At 45.5% G+C, this 21,112-nt stretch overlaps 2 protein-coding genes across 2 annotated transcripts in view; both read right to left on the bottom strand.

Annotated features, from left to right (window-relative positions):
• The window catches only part of tln1 (talin 1), a 57,021-nt gene extending 49,443 nt beyond the window's left edge, over positions 1 to 7,578 (bottom strand). The window contains exon 1 of the mRNA XM_083983056.1: positions 7,360 to 7,578. The gene's annotated coding sequence lies outside the window, so the exon portion shown is untranslated. The remainder of the gene's footprint in view (positions 1 to 7,359) is intronic.
• A 3,464-nt stretch (positions 7,579 to 11,042) lies between these two features.
• Positions 11,043 to 20,622, bottom strand: hmgcs1 (3-hydroxy-3-methylglutaryl-CoA synthase 1 (soluble)). Its single transcript, XM_083983526.1, has 10 exons — positions 20,461 to 20,622; positions 18,612 to 19,069; positions 17,969 to 18,094; positions 17,493 to 17,657; positions 16,146 to 16,314; positions 15,783 to 15,953; positions 15,084 to 15,190; positions 14,860 to 14,985; positions 14,269 to 14,426; positions 11,043 to 13,297 (listed from the first exon to the last, which is right to left on the bottom strand). The coding sequence occupies exons 2-10, from the start codon at positions 19,057 to 19,059 to the stop codon at positions 13,220 to 13,222; spliced, it is 1,548 nt and encodes a 515-aa protein (XP_083839652.1). The 5' UTR covers positions 19,060 to 19,069; positions 20,461 to 20,622; the 3' UTR covers positions 11,043 to 13,219.
• Positions 20,623 to 21,112: the final 490 nt, after the last annotated feature.

Raw genomic sequence — 21,112 nt, 5'->3', positions numbered from 1 at the left:
AGCTCTGCAGCTCTGCTCCCTGCAGTCCTGCAGCTCTGCAGCCCTGCAGCTCTGCAGCTCTGCAGCCATGGTGCATTTACTGACACTTCTTCAGCCCTAGTGTCCTCCTGTCCAGTTGGCACACTGACATCACAAGCTGCTGCTGCTGCCATGATAATCACACTGACTGTTTGAACGCGTAGAGTAACAGTAATTCTGCTTATCTGTCTATCATCTTTCATGCTGGCATCGCTCTGCAGCTACAGGAAGCGAGGGCAGACATCATGCAGTCGTCCTTAAAAACAGAGCTCACTACCTGACGCACCAGAATCAAACTGAGCCATCTGTTCCTGCTGCTGGATCCAGCTGTGTTTACTCAGCTGCAACACTGTCCCAACGACCGGCTCTGAGACATGTGCAACATGCCACACAGTCCCTACTCTGAATGTCACCATCATATGAAAAGAGGCCTGGCACTGAAGCCTCAGACACAAAGGCTCAACCCTCTGTCTTGTTCAATCCTATTCTCTTCATGGCCTTAATGCGGTGTTTGAAGCACAAGAGTCACAAGCCTTCAGCTCCACTATTAAACAGTCAACAATATGACAGTCCTCTCATGAGATAAGCCCCGCCCCCCATTCTCCACATCCAATGTGATTGGTTCCTGAGGTTTGTGAGGTATGAAACTGCGGCTGCAGCATCTCAGTGAAACACACGGTGGTGACTGACTGTTTCTCTGATGACATTAACACCGTGTGGAAGGTAACAAGGTTCATTGTTGGAATCATCTCCATCATCATCATCATCATAGTAAACAATGAACAGATGCAGTGAACAAAGCTGCTGCCTGCATATGAGGAGAGCTGCTGTCCCACAGCCTGAGGACACTGAGACAGTGTCAGTGCATGAAGAAGAATCAGTTTCCTGACAGAGCTGTGTGGGAGACGCTCAGCTCCCAGAATGCAGCTGGGAGTTCATTCACCCTCAGTCTGAGAAAAAAGCTAAACCCTATCAGAGGGGTCAAGGATCAAGTTAAGTTCATCGTCACAAAGCAGGATGCTCCAGAGGAAACTGAGCTGCCTCACAGCAAGAAGGTTCTGGGTTTGATTCATGTGTGGATTGTTCATGTTCTCCCTCGACCTAATGTATGTGTGTGTGGGTTCTCTCAAACACACTCACATTAGGGTAACTGGTGCAGCACTTGGTCATACTGTGAGTTCAATCAATTGTGTAGCAGCTTCTCTGCAGGAAGTAGGGGACATTAAAGGGATAGTTCAACATTTCGGCAAAATGGCCCATTGTCATAATCTCTATAGTTTTAGGAGTTTGGTTTTTACCTTTAATTGTCGGTGCAAACTATTTTTAGAACGGCGGAGCAGAGCATGGGATTTCTTGGTTTCCCTCATCACACTCAACAAATACATAATCCATCAACTCCAAAACACTCTTGTGGACAAGTTGTGACCTGCACATTCACCACGCTATGAGATAATAACGGAACGTTACGAGACAGAGTTGTTTTCAAGGTAAATTCATGCAAAACCGTTGATGCACGTTCCAGTCGGGTCCGATTTTCGGCACCAGTCTATGCATTTGCCTCGAAAACAACTCTGTCTCGTAACGTTCTGTTATTATCTCATAGCGTGGTGAATGTACAGGTCACAACCTGTCCACAAGAGTGTTTTGGAGTTGATGGATTGTGTATTTGATGAGTTTGATGGGGGAAACCAAGAAATCCCATGAGCCTCTGAGCAGCTCACGGCTCTGCTCCACCATTCAAAAAATAGCTTGCACCGACAATTAAAGGTAACGAACCTACTCCTAAGACTATAGGGAAAATGGCAATGTGCCAATTTGCCAAAAATGTTGAACTCTCCCTTTAACATTAACAACAATAAAGTCTAAAGACTGATAAGACAAGGATCAACCTTTGTTTAAATGATGGAAACAGGAGCAGCTCATGGTTCACACACCCGCGGGTCCTGCTGCAAGACTCACTGGACTGTATTTCATCATTCAGTGGGACCATGAACACACCACCAAAGCAACCACAGAGTTGCTGAGGACGGAGGGTGAAGGTGGAAGATCTGCCACTGGTGGTGGAGTCGGCTGATCTCAGTCCACCTGCTGAGACCTGAGGCCCCACAGCACCAGGAGCAGAGGGGGATGTGTCTACATATCCATGTCTCTGTGTTTATCTGACGGTCTCCAGAGTAGATGCAGAGTTCAGTCCCCCTGGTCCTCCTCTGCTCTGCTCTGTCCCGTGCATGAGGTACCGGTACGTATTTAGCAGCAGCATGAGCGTCAGACAGTGGAGCAGCGCTGCAGCCTTTCTGCCCTGCAGAGGAATTCAGCTGCACATTCCTCTGGAATACCAGCATCAGAACAGAGACGGAGACAGAGGAAGGAGAGAGAGGCTTTATTCAGCTTCGGCCACTGAGCCAGCTCCAGATCTAAATACAGCCAATCCCAGAGGAGAACAGGAATGTGGGGACGGAGGACTCGGAGGAAGATAACATCTCATCTCCAATTTAAACTGCTCCCAACAACAAACCAGGGATCCGGCTACGACAGATCTGCTGGAGTACAGTAGAGCGTGTGTTTACATTCATTCAAATACAGCAGTGAAATGAGTAACGGTGCTGTAGGACTGTACTTTTTAACATTTGACTTTCTTTATATTGGAGAGTGGACTTGTCTGTATCATTTAAGTCTTTTACTTAACACATTAAGTTGGATTGACAGACTTTAGGCCTCATTTATAATATGCTAATATCAGCCCTCGATCTCTGCATGATCTAACCTGTAAAATGTAAAATAATCAGTATACAGATGTTCAATAAACACCTGGAGCTGGTTTCACAGAGACACACACTTCAGATGTCTTAAGTTCATCTGTTGCATAATGCAGTCTAGTTCTTGACTATCTTAAGGCCGGACTGTGATACAATGAATTCTGGGTAAAATAGGACGTTTTCACAACAACAACTAAAATGGAAGAGGGAGGAACTGCATCTTACAAGCTTCTGTTTTTCCTCAAGAGAAAGCGTTTGTCCTTGGCAGAAACGAAAACAGGAACAAGACGTTTGACTTTGAAACCATAAAAAGAAAAAGAAAAATACAGTCTGAGAGCTCGCTCCCTTCTCATCACTCTCTCCATAACAATGTTAGCAAACCACAAATTACGAGCCGTGTTTTCCTGTTTGCTGTTGTCGACTGCGATTGGTCAACGCGGGTGTCGCTGATACTGTTGCCGTGGCGACGCCGGCCGTAGACCCAAGTTGGCCTGGGCGTAAGGCATCCCATGTTTTTTTTGGCTTTTAAATGAGTTAGTCTTTATTTTTGTGAGACGGTCTGAGTTGCTTAGTTGCAGGAATGCGGCCGCATGTGGTCCAGAGAGTCTCTGAATGAGTCGGAGTGATCAGATCTCAGCAGAACAACCCAGATGAGCATTAGGGGAATTTAGGGTGGAGGGTGTAGTAGGGAGGGGAGGTTGGGGGTCATGTGACTAGAGACGTTTGTGCTTTTTAGCTGCCTGTTCATCAGGTCCTGGGAAACCAGCTTACACTGCTGTACACTTTTTAAAAACTACAACAACCATAGTTCCATTCAATTTCCAGGACGATTAGGACAGGATTTGGGATTCAGGACGACTGCTTGGATTTTCGGGTCACTCTTGGTGCATTGCGCCATTTTTATATTATTTTAATAATATAAAATATATATATATAAAAATATCCGTATAGGCTATTCAGATATGCACTGTTACGTTCTTCATTCTTCTTAACCTTTTTTATTGGTTGCCATTGCAAAATATTATATTTCTTAAATCTACTCCCACCTTCTCTCCTATTCTTCTTTATATTCTTGTATCTTTATTTATGTTATGCAAATTACCAAAGGTACATAAGAATTTCACTGAAATTACTAATGTGACAATAAAGTAAACTTGAAACTTGATCCACAGGAATATGTTGATCAGTGTCCGTCAATTAATGGCACAAACGCAAATGAAAGCTGCAGGGTTTGACGTCAAAACACGTCTCCACCTCAGTGACTGTGTGATGTCGTTTTAACACCCGGCGCACACGGAGTTGAGCCCTGAGATCACACAGTGGTGCACTGTTGCACACAGGCTCGTGCTACACAACAGCCTGCTTCACATAGTTTTAGAAGTCACTAAACAAAGAAGGCTGCTTTAGGTTTATAACAGGAAACTGTTTCTATCTGGTTTCTGACTGGTTGACTCTACAACACCACCACCTCCCCGCTTCTCCCCTGTCAAAATGACGCCTTTTTAACAAGCCCCGTTCTTCAGCCTCGGCTCATGTTACTGCATTGAGCGCTCGTATCCAGACATTAGAGTTAGATGTTGTAGATGGGTGAGGTGTAGAGGAGCATGGAGTCTTCTATTATTGACAGAAGAGAGACTGTCTGATACATACATCACTAAGACACCAGTTCACAGGTGTGTCTGCAGAGGGGGGTAAGGAGCCCGTTTCCTGCTGCTCTCTACACCACGACCACTTTCTGCATGGCTGCATAAACCAGGAGAGTCGTCAGCAGGTCACAGTCAGTCAGGATCCACGTGGATCCATCCCACAACTTCAACCGGATCCACCTCAAACTGCAGCCTGTGAAGGAGCGGGGGCCTCTTCAAGTCTCTGTGAGTGAAATCAGTTCAGACATGAAGACTGCTGCCTTCTCATACGTGGATCTAATCTCTCCACAGGGGTTGCAGCAGGATCTTTACATACACGTGGAGCGTGTGTGCTGCGTTGATCTGACTGAACTCCCCAGGCATCTGACACTGGCTCAAGTCTAAAACAAATGATTTCTTGTGCAGGGGGAGGGGCCACACATGTTGTCTTGACCATATATGGCTGAGAGAAAACACTACAGCCGCTCTGTGCAGCACACAGTGGAATGAAAAGCAGTTTCCTTAACTGGTGTGAGAGTGGAGTCACAAAACACACACACACACACACACTGACAGCTCTCCAACACCGCCGCCACAGCTGGAAACATGTGGCAGGTGGATCTGCAGTCACTAAACCTCCTCCAGAGAGACATCCTGGACTCCTTTTTTACTGTGTCTTCACATTCTTGTTCCTAAATGTCAGCCTTTACAGCGCCTCCTCCTGATGACATCACAACCAGTCATGACCTGACAGGGTCTGATTTGTGGGCTTGCCAACACGCAGTCAGTCCTATCTCTCCGCCAAGTCTCGGCAAGAATTAATGACGAGGAGAACCTCCTGATTTCACACACTTATATTGCAAAATAGTGTGAACACAGCATCACAACATAAAACACAACCATCTGTGTACCGGACCAGCAGACAGCAGGGGTCTGAGTGACAGCAGGCTGTTTCTACATGATCAGACACATTACTGATATTACTGTAATAATGTCACTGCTGGATCAATAATCTACTATGAGATGAAACAACATCTGCTGATGTTCAGGAAATTACACCTGCAGCGCTACGAGTAGTGACACATCCTCAAGTATACAGTTACATCACCTCTACATCAACATTATATTACTGCTACATCATTTCTATATCTCTGCTGTATCGCTGCGGAAACAAGGTTTTATGTGTTGCTGAGCAGTAACATGTATGCAGACCTGCTGGTAACACAAAAACAAGGGCAATAACTTTACTCACTTGAGATGCATAACATAACCAACACTGTCAGTCATTATCTAAACCAGGCTAATGCGTGTAGAGATAATTACCTTCACCTCCTTTGATAAATGTGCCCATTCAGTCTATAACATCAGACCCTCCTGCAGAGCTTTCCCCCCTCCTTTTTTCATTGTGAGCAATATGGACTTAAGAAATATCACAGAGCTGAGCTAACTTCTATTCAGCACACACCATATTGGGTAAAATGTCTGGTAATTTTCAAACCAACTTCAGATTCGTGTGTGTGTGAGTGTGTGTGCGCTCTCCTCAGTCTGCCCTCACTCACACATCTGACTGACCAGCCCACCCCAAGTGTTGTGGTCCGTCGCTCTGATTGAATACAGTGAACCGACGGTTGTGCCATCAGAATCACATCCTACATCAGATCCTGGTTCTGATGTTTCTGTCGCTGTCAAAGTAGTGACTGTTGGTAGACTCCAGGAAGAATAGCGATGGCCTTAGCCAAAGCTAATGGAGATCTAAATAAATGAAAGTACAAGGTGATGGAGCCCAAAGCTATGTAAACCCTGTGTCACTGTGTAACTCACACATTAGACTAGAGTGTCACTCTGTTAAGGTAGAATGTAACACTGTGACAAAATGTGACAGAATGTAGGCCTACCTGTCCCAGTGCAGGGTAACTGTGCTACACTAGAATTGAACTGTTACAGTGGAAAACAGTAGTAGACTATAACAGTAGAGTGTGATATGGTTACAATACAATGTAACTGTTACAGTGGTGTCTGTGTGGTATTGTTACAGGTGAATGTGACAGTAGAAATGTAACTATAACAATAGACTGTGACAGGCCTACTGTTTCAGTATAATGTTACAGTAATATTGTTACAATAGCCTACAATGTGAAAAGAATACACTGCCAGACAGTAGATACAGTCATACACCGCCTGTTGCCTTGACATTTGTAAGCCTGTGTTGTTAGGGACAACCGTGGACCCATTGTTTCATACAGCTGGGATCAGGGACCTTTCACCTTCAGGGGCAGCAAGTAGCATGTAGCATATGAAGCTAATGTAGCCAATGCAGCTCCTGTAAGTTACCGTGCCCTGCGGCTCTGCCCTACACACACCTATCGGCGGCTGTGTTCACATTGAGACCTGCCTGTTGCTGACAGCACTTCACAGCTCCGAGTAAACGTGTCTCCGTCCACATTCCTCCGCTGTCGCACACCACATCACAGAGGTGGAGGAATCTACACCCGGAGGCTGCGTTTTCGGTCTGTTTGTGTAGTTAACACACCCAACACTGCGCTTTGTTAGCGGGGCCACTCTCAGCACAGGGACTCCTTTCAAATAAGGAACTCAACAAGATTACACAATTATACAGTCACCCGCACGGACGCAAGCACGCACGCACGCACACACCTCATCAAAATGCCAGACGCCCTAACTTATTGTCCGGAAACTTGAGCAGGTCTGTTGATGGAGCGGTGATAAAGCGTCAGTCCCGCACGACACCGCGTTAACAAGGTGGAGACGTTGACACACTGCTCCAGTGACAGTGTGTGTGTGTCTGTGGCGTGTCGGTGCTGTGCTACACCTCGGCAGGCCTGCGTCTCTGCGACTTTCACCAACTTTTCTGCCTCCACATCGAGCTCCGTGCTGACGTCACGGCCCCGTCGCTACAATGGTGGAAACTTTTCAAACTTAGAAACTTTTGTGTTTCTGACCTGAGCGGCGTCGATGCTGTTCCCGTCGGCGGCGCCTCGACCTCTGCAGACCACTGAACGGTGGCAGTCCTTCAAACTATTTCCCTGGTACGAAGCGGGTTTATTAGCAGGGGAAAGGCCAGATAGAGACTTTTTCTCGGTTCCCCTCCCTATCCGCTCTCGGCTCTGCGGCTGCTGTAACTCCACCCTGGCTGGATGCGTCGCCGCGCTGCGGGGCGGTGTCCCCTGCTCTGGAGCCTGTAGTGGACTGCTGCTCCGAGGCGGGCGGGTCTTCCTCTCTCTCTCTCTCTCTCTCTCTCTTCCTCTCTCTCTCTCTGCCTCTGTCTCTTCATTGTACAGAAGCTAAACACACACTTTTAAGGCATAGTTCCGTTACACAGCTCCAGTAGACATCCAACACTGTGGAGGAAAGGGCCATGGTGCCAAGGCCTCTCTTCACTCATGTAGAGGCAGTGATGGGAATAACGGTGTTATACAATAACGGCGTTACTAACAGCGCTACTTTTTTCAGTAACGAGTAGGCTATCAAAAAAAAAGTTAAGCTACTGTTTGCCAGTTTATAACGCCGTTACAGTTACTGACAATAAAATGCGCCGTTACTTGACTCAAGAAGTCCCGTCACAAAAGAATACACCCGTTAAAGTGTAGCCTACGTTATAGGCTACTTTTTTTTCAGTCTATCAACTAGTTGGAAAAGACGTTTATCTGGATTCTCACTCGCGGAGCCTGTGCGGAGTAAATAGGCCTACTGAGTGAGTTGGTTAGTTCCAGATAAACGGGAGGGGGGGCGAGTTCAAGTAGGCTAAGTTGACATTTTTGAGCATTTCATTAAAAAAAACTAACGTCTGCTGGTAATTACTTCTAATTCATTTACTAACTCAGTTAGCCTACTTTTTTGGGAAAGTAACTGTAACTAATTACTTTTGTTTCCAACACTGGGTAGAGGCTCAATCTGTCTGTGCCTGAACGTTAATAAAATCTCAATCTCTCAACCTTCAGCTCTTATTATAAAATGCAGCACCAGTTCGCTAAATTGAACTTGACAGAGCTCTCATCTCTGGATGAACAGATGCTGATAAGAAAAAAATATTTTCTTTCTCTAGGAATTTTTGCAAATGTAGGCTAATTTCCTCTCAGCTGCCTCAGCTAATATAACCTTCTGTTAATAAGACAGTGATAAACTCATTCATTAACCTTCAATACAGGGTGAACTCAAATACAGTGAATCCTTGAAGCTGCACTTGACCTTACTATAAGAAGAGATATGATGTTCCTTAATCAGTTCCATAGTGGAGAGGTTATTGTTTTTATATTCTCTGAAAAAACACTGAAGATTCAGGTTTCAGTGTATAAAAAATAATGGTCAACAACAGCAGGAGAGCAGAGGTCACACATTAACAGCTTTTAACACAGTAATGGAAAATTATTAATAGATAGCAGACAGTGACAGGAGAAGGTTAACTCCACAGTGAAAAACCATCAGATAATATTAACAAGTAATTCTAAAATATCAAGTAGAGATAAAACTATAAAAAGGTTTATGGTGCAACAGGAAATTAATTGACAATTGTTTTTGATAAAGGGTTTTGGACGGTGAGTTGTCCCCCCCAAGAAACGATGTGGGCTTCTGTTCACCATTTTTTAAATATTAATAGACCAAACAAGGAATAGCTCATTGAGAAAACGGCTGTCACATTAATTTATAATGAATTACTATTATTTGCAGGTCACTGAGCTCTAGTGTAAGATTTCAAAGTTCTTTACTTTGGCGCCATCTGGTGGTGGAGGATGGGAGGATCAGTCAACCTCTTCCTCCACTTTAGTCAGTTGCTCAGCAATGTGTTCCCTGCCTTGACCTCTGACCTCCAGACCTCCCACTGCACTGAAGCTGAATTCTCCTCTTAGCGCCACTGACCATGCTACTGCTACGGTAGAGTGTTGTTAGGCTGCAGCACTTTGCATTTCACCGCTGCGTCCTTAATTTTCCATCTCCAGCACTCCAATGTTTCACTTCTCCCACACACCTGATGACTCAACTTTCCATTAAAGGAGACATATTATGGAAATATAACTTTTTGAAGGCTCTTTAAAGCAGATATCAGCTTCACGGCCGTTTCGGCTAATGCTGCGTTCAAGGCAGGCTTTTGAAACCGTAAGTTACAGCTTCAAGTCACAACTACGACTTGGTAGCGTTCCAGGTAACCCGTAGCTCGTGTTTTTACCATCCTGTTGTCTGTGAAAGTTCCCTATAACGGCCACTCGTAACTTCCGACCCGTGAACTCGTACCAGATCGAACTGGTATGACTTCACAGGAAGGAAAAACACAAAGTACGAGTTTCTTTGAACGCACCATGAGTTAGCAGCCCCCGCCCTTGTCAGGCATCAATTGGTCCTCGTGCTACGTCACCACATTCACGCGCATCCCTTGGCTGCACACACAGCCCTTCATGCCGTTCTCTCTCCTCATTGGATAACACTTGTATCCCACAAGGAAAATTTTCTCCTCGGGTTACAGCAGAGCAGAGTGACGGAGAGACTCGTGTTTAGGCTGAAATACTTCATGTAAGTGATTGCTGACGGAAAATAGGACTATTTAGGACTTATATTAACAAAAACATTCCACTGATATCTGCTTTAACATATGTTTGAGTGTTTGTCTTGCCTTTCAGCCTCCAAATGTGAGAATGGACAAAATCTGTAATTTTCAGGTTCCCTAGGTTGAAATCCACGTGGTTTTACGAGCTGTTCCCTCAGTTGTCCTTCAGTGATGTAACCAGGATTCAAATTTGCATAACCCCACCCCTACCTGGGACCGGTAGAAGGGGTGGGATGGGGCAAGCAGTGGTTTGATTGCATTTAAAGGGACAGGCACTGAAACCAGCCGTTCTGAACAGGGCTGTTTTGAGAGGATGAAAAGAGCTGTGATGTTTGATCCTTGGGGTATTTTGACCAAAGCATGTCACAGACATGTCTTTGAGACACCTGGGAATTATTTTCATTTTTGGAAAAGGGGCATATGTCTCCTTTAAAACCACATTTATCCATCCCTCCCTTCTTTTCTTCTTCTCATCCTCTCTTCCTTCTTCTGCTCTCATCCATCTGTATTTGATTCCTTTATTATTTTGCAACTCTTCACTTCCATTGCTCTTCTCTGTCTCACATGCTATTGCCACTCACTCGTCTTCATCATCTCCCCCATTCACCTCCATGCATGTGAGTGATGGAAAATACATCTTGTCCTTTTCAGACTTTGATTAACCCAACACTCTCCATCCTGATAACCTGTTCTACACAGCTGATCATCACCTGGTTTATTTAATCCTTGGTTCACCTATCCAGTTATGAGCTCATTCATGTGAAAGAGGCTGAGTATAGTAGGTAATATGACAAGAAATGCCGATAAATTCAGATAGAGCCACATAAATTGACATGACTAAATTGAAACACACTAGAAACATTATATATACTGTTTAGGTTCAGACTGAGGACATACTGTAATAAGTACATGAATTATCATGTTTGTTATTGAGTATTTTCACTCTTTCATTTGATGATGTAGAAATGATTATGAATGTGTGTATCTAACTGTAGTACATAGACATATGATGGTGCAGAAACATGGATCATTTTCATGATTTAACAAAACAGGTGTACACAGAGCATGTGTGTGTGTGAAGTTCATTTATTCTGAATCTACATGTTTACACAAGTGTCACCGGCTGAGACATCATTTATATCTATACAGCATAAATAATCTTACAGTTTGTACATTACCACACAGGTAAAGGTCATGTGACTCTGAGACAGGCACCACACACACACACGACACACGACACAGTGTGTGTGTGTGTGAGTGAAGCCTGATCTCAGAGGAACCAGGTCAGACTGTACATTTAAAAACATCTGTACATGACTATGTTTACAGATCATACATGTTTGTTGTAAGGCTTCTCAACAACGTGGTCACCTGGACGTGGACAGTCCAGACTCCTGTGATCCCTGTGAGCAGGGCTACCAGCTGGTCTGACCAGGACCAGGACCAGGACCGAGACCAGGAGCACACTAACAGTTATCTAAGGCTGATGTTTTCTGCCTGTTTATGTCTCTGACTGGTGCCGTAGTCAAACCAGTGTCAGTGTTAAACAGGGAGAACAACCACACTGAGAAATACAAGAACTCCCTGTGACCTGAACCTGTCTGGGCTCCAGAACCTGAACCTGGAGCTGAGCCCTTTGACCTTAAGGCTTCAGTAAGGATGTGATGGACCGTGGTGTGGAGCCAACACCGCTGGGTCACAGCTGCAGCTGCTGTGAAGCTGATGTGGCCGTTTGGTGAGACGAGCAGAGACCAGAGAGTCAGACTGGAGCCATCGCTGAAGTCCTGTATGAGGGTCCAGAACCGACAGTCTAACGTGGAGAATGAACCTGCTCTGACTGACTCTGCTGCTTAAAGGAGGCGGAGCCAGTGCTGATCTAGATCCTCTGGTACCTCGGCTCTCCACCGTCTACTGTGGAGTCAAAACTGCAGCCGTGCTGCATCATGGGACAGGTGAGGAGCTCTTCTGTCAGTTCGTACAGGAAATAAACACACAGATGACACAGGTCGACGTCACACTTGTTTCCAGTTTGCGATTGTGATGATGAGGATGCCGCTCCTCTTCTCAGTGGATGACATCATGTAACATCAAACAACTTAAACATACAGTCAAATCCAAATGTCATCATCACTTCTCCTTAGAACTGGACTGTCAATACTTAACAGACATTGTTGAACATTTTGACATTTGCTGAACTTTTTAAACATTTGTTGAACAGATAGAGAGAAAAATCTAAACCCACTGATGTTGGTTCACCGTCTCCGCAGTACAGAAAAAAATGTTTGTTGTTTGGAAATTTGAAAAGCAACCGATAATTGCTATGATCAACTGATCATAATCATCTACATAAATGGATTTCCACCTCAGGACTCTGAGGTGACGTCTTTCAGGTGACCTGTTCACAGCACCGGACCAGACAGATTCAGTCTGAGGAGCTGAAACCAGAGGTTGGCGTTCACTTTTCACAACCAACTCATCAGTGAGCCGCCGTTCTCCTCGCACACAGTCGGAGCTGAGCTGACGACCGGAGGTGAAGCTGACGAAGAGCGGTGGAGTCTTCTTCAGTGGGTTTAGACGTTTCTTAACAAACAGAGAACTGACATCAGCAGCTTCAGTGGAACGGGTTTCTATGGAGCGGGCCGAGACTACAGCAGGTTACAGACAGACTCTGGTGTCTGTAGTTCTGTATGACCTGATCCCTTCATAGAAAACTGAGGTATTGAACACAAACAGCGGGGTGGGGGTATGGGGGTGTGTGTGCTGGGTTGCCGCGGCAGCGGCAGTAGCAGTAGCAGCAACGGCAGCACTCTGATGCATAAACTTGGCTGAGGCCCACTTCCCTTTGTTCTTTAATCAGCAGAAGGCCTGAGGCCACACTAATTATGGTCATTTCCTCTTCCTGTCTCTGGCCGCCAGCTGCCAGCAGGAAGTCCGCTCCCAAACATCTGCCTGTGCCCCTCCCAGATACACATCTGTCCTTTATGCGCTAATGCAAAATGATAACATGTAAAAAAAAAAAAAAAAAGTAAACTTTAAATAAAAAGGTTCAAACAAACGGTGGCGATGGAGACAGACTCTGAGGAGTTTACTGTCTGACGTGTGGACAGCAAGGGATGATGGGAAGGGCACAGGCAGGACACCGGAGCATCCGCAGGAATGACTCTCTGCTGTGATCTAAGTTAGTTTTTCATTTACAATAATTTGGGAGGTGACCTCCGACCTCTAGTGCTGTCTGATACCTCTCGCAGGTTAGCTGAGCGCTCTCAGTTGCTGACGGTGGTCTCGGGGCTGGAGCTGGCTGCGGGGATGCGAGGCATCTTCTTGGCTGGACTGGGGATGTGCTGAGGAGGAGAAGACATGACAAGACACATGACTGAGGTGTCTTCACTGGAGATATGACAGTTTTAATTTGATAGTACAAAAAAAACATTTATCCGGGGGATGGGATGGGAGGGGCTGGTGTTGCATTTCTTTCCATATATTCGTCAAATTACAAAACAAGGAAAAGTGGTCAAATCAGCTGATACTGTAGGTGATGAATACACCAGATATGTCTGATGGGAGTATATTTTTCCAATTTGGATTTGATGATTTCTGTATATTTTGGGGCCCATGTGTTAATAAAGTGGTGAAAGTGAAAAAATAATGATAGATCATACAGATGAAGTTGTGCTGGGGAAAAAAAAGCAACCAAGTATGGGCATGTTAAACGTTTTTTATGTGGTATATAAAGGCATAAATGGCCAAAACAGGCTCAGACCTCTAAGGGTTAATATGTTTTTAATAGGGAATTCATCCTCAAATTGAGGCGTTTGATACGGTGCTTTAGTACCCTTTAGTCCCTCTACACTGCTTTGTCTTTGTGAGGAAAAGTGTCTCTTCCTAAAACGGGACCACAGTCGCTTCCTCACAGCAGCCAGTCCCCCCCACCCCCCCTCAGTGGATGCTGACTGGTCCAAACCACTGAGTTTCACTTCTCAGTGAACAACTTTAGAGGCTGGTGAGACCGGTGAGGAACCCAGCTACTTGTCTCAGTTTCTACCCTGTACTTGGTTCACAGCTGGTAGGAGCTGTGTTGCTCTCATCTACGTCTGATGGAACGGTAAATATCAGAGCTCCTGTACCTGCTGTATGTTTTGGGGATGATGAATTGTGGAGGCGGTGAAAATATTTCTGAATGAATTCTGAGTTGAATAAGATATTCCCTGCCTTCAACTTTTTTTTTTTCCGAAACTAAATGTAAATTACCCATCTGAAAAACCTTCAATGAAAAGAGATTCAAAAAAAAAAAAAAAAAAAAGAGCTCCTGTACCTCGGTGGCTGTGGTGGAGCGAACCAGATCTGGTTCTGCTGGCAGGTCGTGGCTCGTGGGTGTGCGGGCGTATTCCCTGCGGTGTTTGTCGTCCACTCGTGTCAGGTACCAGGTCCCTGGGAACAGCTCGTCCACTGAGCCTCGGGGCACGTAGCTCGCTGCAGACAGAGAGAAGTAGCGGTCAGAGACAGAACCAGGAGTGGACTCCGGAGTAAACCAGACTGGATTAGATTTGAAGATTTTGTTCCAATAGGCTATATGCCGCTGGCTGAAATCCAGGAAGTAGTGGTACTTCCTGGTTGGTACTTTCTGAATTTCAGCCAGCCAGGTGTGTCTGATTATTGTTTTGAGGTCAGACACACCGGGATTAATCAGTTTGGCCAATTATGTACAACAGGAAATAAAGGAGCTGGCTGAAATTCAGGTAGTACCAACCAGGAAGTACCACTACTTCCTGGATTTCAGCCAGCGGCATATAGCCTATTATACTGGTATTATTACTCCTATCATCATACTGATACATATTAGTGTGTGTGCCGGGCTGAAGTGTCCACGCCATCATGAGAGTGAGACACGAGCAGCAGGTCGTACCTAGGTGGTGAGTCTCCTCCCTCAGCTTCATGTTCTCAGAGAAGACGGCAGGTGAGACCTTCGTCCTGGAGTCCAGTCGCAGCTTCAGGTCAGTGAGGCTGGACACCAGTTTGTCCAGGCTGGATCCTGTCACGACCGACACAAGATCACACCAACATTAGTTCCGGTTGCACTTCTATCAGTGTCTTACAGCCTGTAAAACTGTGAACCTGAGGCCGACTCACCGGGTGTGTGGTCCTGTGTCACTCTGATAGAGTACAACGTGGCAGCAAATCCTGAGCCGTAGGAGAAGACCCCGACCCTCTGTCCTGCTATCTGTGAGGCTGTATGTCTGTAACGGAGACAACACAACATACACTTCACTAACACAGCACAACACTATGGTTTCAATCAGACATGTCGGCTTCTCAGGGTTATTTCACAGCTTGTAGTGACTCTGCTGAAAAGCCAAGGTGCAGAGGGGGGCAGTAACAAGAGGATGCTTCATATTTACATGTACGGTAATGAGGTGGAAGTGAGAGGGTGGCAGTATGTTAAAGGGATAGTTCAACATTTTCACAAATTGGCCCATTGCCATAATCCCTATAGTTTTAGGAGTAGGTCCGTTACCTTTAATTGTCGGTGCAAGCTATTTTTAGAACGGCGGAGCAGAGCCGTGAGCTGCTCAGAGCTACGCTACGGAGGCTCATGGAATTTCTTGGTTTCCCTCATCAAACATTACTTTCCTAACTCTGTAAAAAGTTGTTGCTGTGTGTTTGTTGTCTACTGGCATGCTTCACCTGCTGCTGACATTTCAATGTAGCGCATGTCATCAACATAGAATTGAAGTGAATAGATCAGAGTCATGGATCAGCCCCATTATCCGATTCCCGATCTAGCCGTTTTTTTCAAACAGATGAATGAAAGAAAGACAGTCGACTTACTGTGCGATGAGTGAGGCCAGGCAGCCGTAGACTGAGGGGGTGTACATGTTTCCGTTCAGGTTGGAGATCAGCAGGGAGGGTTTGGTCTTCCTCTCAAACAGGTCTGAACTGGCCTTCATGAAAGCCTTCTCCACATCCCGGTCAAAGTAAGTCTCCTCTGGCCGTATATCCCTGCCATACAGAAACACATACTATATAAACAACCAGCCTGATAAAGCGGAGGTCAATGAAATCTGATTTAAATCCATAGAACCCACTAAATGAAAAGCTGGGCTCAGGGGCAGGTTTACCACATCACTTCTGTCTTTACTCTACACATAAAGAGGACAGCAACAAGTCCAAAATGCAAGAGTGCTCCTGTACCTGAAGGCGTCGAGGCCTGTGAAGGGTCCCGTCTCGGTGTTGGGGCTGGGGTGGCTCAGGAAGTCGTTCAGCATCAGTCTGGCCAATGACTTCTGCACCAGTTTGCAGTAGGGAGAGTGAAAGACCAGGTAACCAAAGTCCTCCAGGCTGAAGAGCTTCTCCGAGCCATCTGCCGAGGAGAAGAAGAACGATTAGACCAGAGAAGAAGACAGAGGAACTCCTGACACACTGATCTGAAGCAACACATGTTTGTCTCCTCCCACTTCTGAACCAGGTACAAGAGAGAGAGAAAAAAAAAAAAAAAGTACAAAGCTCATCTCAAGGTAACACAGGCTCTGCCTTTGTGTTGTTATGAAACACATCATATCCACCTTTTTCCGAACGTCAAAAACGTAGCCTGTTTTGCTCTTCCGGAGGAATTTTATGTTTACGTTTCCATGGTTTCGGTAGTCGCGGTAAATGCATGGATTTATTTATTTTTTTTTTCAATGAAAATCTGTAAAACGCATGGATCATCAAACCAGCTTTTAACAGTGGATATCACACAAATTGACATCCGTGTTAAAAGCCAGCGTTAATAGATCCATGCGTTTACCGCAACTATGACAACGACTGAAAACCATGGAAACGTAAACGTACAATTCCACCAAACCGGCAAAACCGGCTTCCGGGTTTGCCCATAGATGGCGTTCGGAAACTTGTGGATATGTAGAGCTGGACATGCTGTGCTGCTTGTGGACGCCTATTTAATACCTGGTGTTCTTGATAATGTACATGTTGACACATCGGGTTTAAGGCTCATCTCATTAAACTACTTCATGGTCACTGAACTTAAGTAAACTTCTTAGCACAGCAAACAGGTAATGTCCTAAACCCTCTTAACTTATTAGGTTGTTATCCATCCAGCACTCCCCTCAAAGGATGGACAGAGGACCTGAGGCACTCTGACCACCTGATAAAACACAGGACGCATCGCACACCTGAGTTTTAAAAGCTCTCCTGATATTTTTGAAGCATGTGTGTACAGCATGCTGGAGCTTGTAGTCTCATCTATGGTTCGGTGTTTGTAAATAGCACAGATAGTAAATAGTTTGTGTGTGTAATCATAGTGGTGGAATGTTTCTGTTCTTTATTTTGGCTTTTCTTTGTTCCTTTTTTCATTCACCATAAACAAACTAGTAATGAGAGGGTTACTGAAGCTTCAACTTATGGCCACACGTAAACACTAATATGGACTGAAATAAAATCGATATGTACTGAAGGTGTTGAGTTGATCTCTGACACCTCTTCACCTACTAATCAGTTGATCTGTGAGTAACAAGTCTGCATGGATCAGTCTCCACCCACCTCTCTGCCACTGAGCATGGATCTTGTTGCGATACACAGAGTAGCAGCGGTCCAAGGCACTCAGGTAGCACTCTATCGACAGCTTCCCGTCCACCACAGGGTACTCCGACACCAGGTCCGGCTTGTAGAAGTCGTACGCGTGCTGCATGTGGGTTCCTCGCAGGCCTGCGCCAAACAGCAACAGCAGGCGTCAAACACACTGAATATACACAACTGTCCTGTCCAGACTGAGCTGGATACATTTCAAAAACATCCTGCTGTAATGAAACTATGAGGTGATGAACTTATCTTTCTAAACAACTACTCATATCAGCACCACACAGTGTAAAGAGACATGACCTCTTCCTGACATGCTGCTTCCACATGACAACACTCGAGCACATTGACAACAGCTGGCTGAGCGGTAAACATTCAATCAGCTGAATAACAGTGGGCTCTTATCAGTGTGTCAAACAAACAGTTATCAGTGAACTGACCTCGCTCAAAGGCCAGAGGGGCATTTGGTCCGATCAGCATGGCCACTGCGCCAGCGCCACCTGTGGGCCGGGCACTTCCTGTGGCGTAGACAGCGATGTCCCCCGCTACCACCAAAGCGTAACGTCCTGCAGAGAGGAGACATGAGGGAAAAGGTAAACAGCAGGACTCATTTAAAAAAATACATACACTTATCTCTTCTTTATAACTGTATTATCAGCACAGCAGCATAAGTCTCACATAACACTGTCCCAGCCAGCAACACATAATGTTACATGTTATCAGTTGCTGGTTAAAGCTGATTAATTGCAGCTATTAGATAAAAGATATAATCTCATCAGTCAGGTTGTAAGTGATAAAACTGAATGAAACATTCTCTCCAAGACTGAACTCGTCACTGCTGCTGATGAGAGGAACCATTGTTCAGACTGAGTGCATCTTTTATTCAGAAGGGAAAGACCTCATCTTTCCATATCTAGGGTTATTACTCCCCTGAATTGAGTATTTTGGGTTATATTGGGGTGACATTTGAAAATATAACAGTGGAAAATAGTTTTATGAACACAACCTATCAAGAAAATAACAAGCAGATGAATTAAAAAACATCACCCACACCATAACAGGAACACAAGTTAGTGGACTCACCATCCCAGGAGCTGGACTCTACCCAGTTGACAGCATTGAAGAGCGCAGCTGTTCCCCCATAACAGGCATTGGTGGTGTCGATGCCCTCCACATCTGTATTGCCCGAGTCCTCGAACAGCTGCATGATGACGGTCTTGACGGATTTAGACTTGTCGATGATGGTCTCGGTGCCCACCTCCAGCCGGCCCACGCTGTCGTAGGACAGGCCGTTCCTCTCCATCAGTCTCTGGACCACGGTCAGGCACAGAGAGTTGATGTCCTCCCGGTCTGAGCAGAAGCCCATGCGAGCCTGGCCCAGGCCCACTGTGTATTTACCGGCCGCCACGCCGTCGAACTGCTCCAGCTCGGCCTGGTCCACATACTGGGATGGGAAGTACAGTTCCAAGGCAATGATACCCACGTCTTTGGGCCATGGTCCCAAACAACTGGTCGGAGCTGATCCAGGCATCCTGAATGGGCTGAGGAGGGGGTTCATGTTCAGCATTGTATTCATTTGACAGATATGCTGCTTGTCTTGTTAATGTTGGAGCACTGCAGTTTTTTTTAATGTCCACAGTAATTAACCAAGAGCTACAAATGTCTCCTAGTCTAAAAAGAGGGGTGGTGGACAGACACATCCAGACACGTGTACAACCACCAGCCCCCAAACCTTTACCACAGTAATAACAGTAAGTAGGTTAAAGAGCACATTAAGTAGGTTAAAGAGCATATTAAGTAGGTTAAAGTGAAAGCTACTTCAGTAATACCAGCCACTATTTACATCCACCCAGGCTGTTGAAAGTAAAGCACCACCATCCCAGAATATCTTTTAGCATGAGACTAGCCTATCTCCCACTGGACAGCTGCCATTTATATACGAAAACCAGCACTTTATCTACTTTAATGAACGAAAGCTTCCGGCAACATTTCGTTTGTGACGTTTTTTCACTATTAGCTCTGTCAGACTGCAGCTAACGTCGCTTAGCTCGCTGATGTAAGGTTACAGCCACCAGACAAGGTTACAGCTAGCAAACCAGCTAACACCGTTGCCTTGGTAATATGACACTTATCGTGGTGTGGTTGATATATAACCGTCTTACCATTTCACTTGACATTTACATACAAAACAAACACAGACTGTTAGCTGGCAAAACAGACAGCTAACTTAGCACACAAGACGTTAGCTAACGTTAATGAAGGTCCGTCCAGGACTGAGAGTAGCTGGTTATAATGTGTGAAGTGTTACAGCTAACGTTAGCTGACTGTCCCACCGGTTGTAACACGTAACGTTACCGACACAGCTACATAGAGCTCGTGTTTGGATACAGAGAGACACTAGATACAGAGCGAGCATAGTAAAACTAGGTGAAAGGGCAATGGGATTTCCAGGAAGTTAAGTCGTTTAGGATCGGGACTGGAAATCCGTGGCCGGTCAGGGATGACACAGTGACGGGTCGGCTGAGTGAGAAGAGACCGGTTTACTGTCCACAGCGGCAACTACGCAAGGTTATGACAAGGAAAGTGGTGGTCACTGAATATTATGGGTAGTACTGGTACATAGATGGAGTAACACAGTGATTTGCACCACAGCGAAGTGACAGGTACCCGGACCACATAGCTGACGGACCGACTTCCTATCCAAGTCACGAAGCCGGACTCCTAAGCAGTGGGATGATTTAACGTTAACCTGTAACTGTGTCTTGAGTTGACCAGCTCTGTTAGGAAGATGTTAGCTAACTTAGTGAACCCCCGAATTAACCTCTATACTCAATTTAAACACACATACACACTCTCTGTTCAGACACGTATGACAAACACGACTCTACAACACCCTGACTTTCACATTAAAATAATGGCGAAAAGCTCTCACCTGTGTGTGAAGTGAACAAGACGATGAAAGTACAACTACTCCGCTGTTGTTTGTGACCAGCCGGCACTAGTGTATTTATATATGACGACGGCAGAGCGGTGAACACCCTGGACTACAGTACCTGGCTTCCTGTCCAATCACCGCTCACACATAACATGCGGCGCTACCAAGTCCCGCAGCCGGCCGACCAATGGGATTTAAGAAGGCACGACCACGCGCCGGGGCCTCACGGACCGGCCAATGGCGTGACATGTACGATGTCTGGTGAGAGAGAAGGAGCCAATCAGGTTGTGACGTTAATTCCTGGCGCGGCGATGGTACATAGCAGCGTGTCCATGGCAACATGTAACCATTCACGCAGCCAGTGTTCCCTCTGGCAGGTATGAAGTGTGGAGAAGAACAACTTTATACAACTTTACTGCACAGTGAACTGTACAGAGCAACAACATGAATACTTTATAATAAAAAGACTTTGCTTTAATACTTTATAAGCTAAGTGTAGTGAAGTTTCAAAGTAAAAGTCTTTCACAAATCATGACTATGACATGATTATATAATGATGCATAGTTTGTTGAAGTGACAGTGGTTAGTCTGCCGATCACTCACTGTCAATCTTAATCAAGTTTTTCACTCTAATGCTTGTAACATTCAC

This window comes from Trachurus trachurus (genome assembly GCF_905171665.1).
Source record: "Trachurus trachurus genome assembly, chromosome: 12".
Lineage (NCBI taxonomy): Eukaryota > Metazoa > Chordata > Actinopteri > Carangiformes > Carangidae > Trachurus > Trachurus trachurus.
The sequence above is the reverse complement of the archived record's forward strand: the minus strand, read 5'-3'. Positions and strand labels throughout refer to the sequence as shown.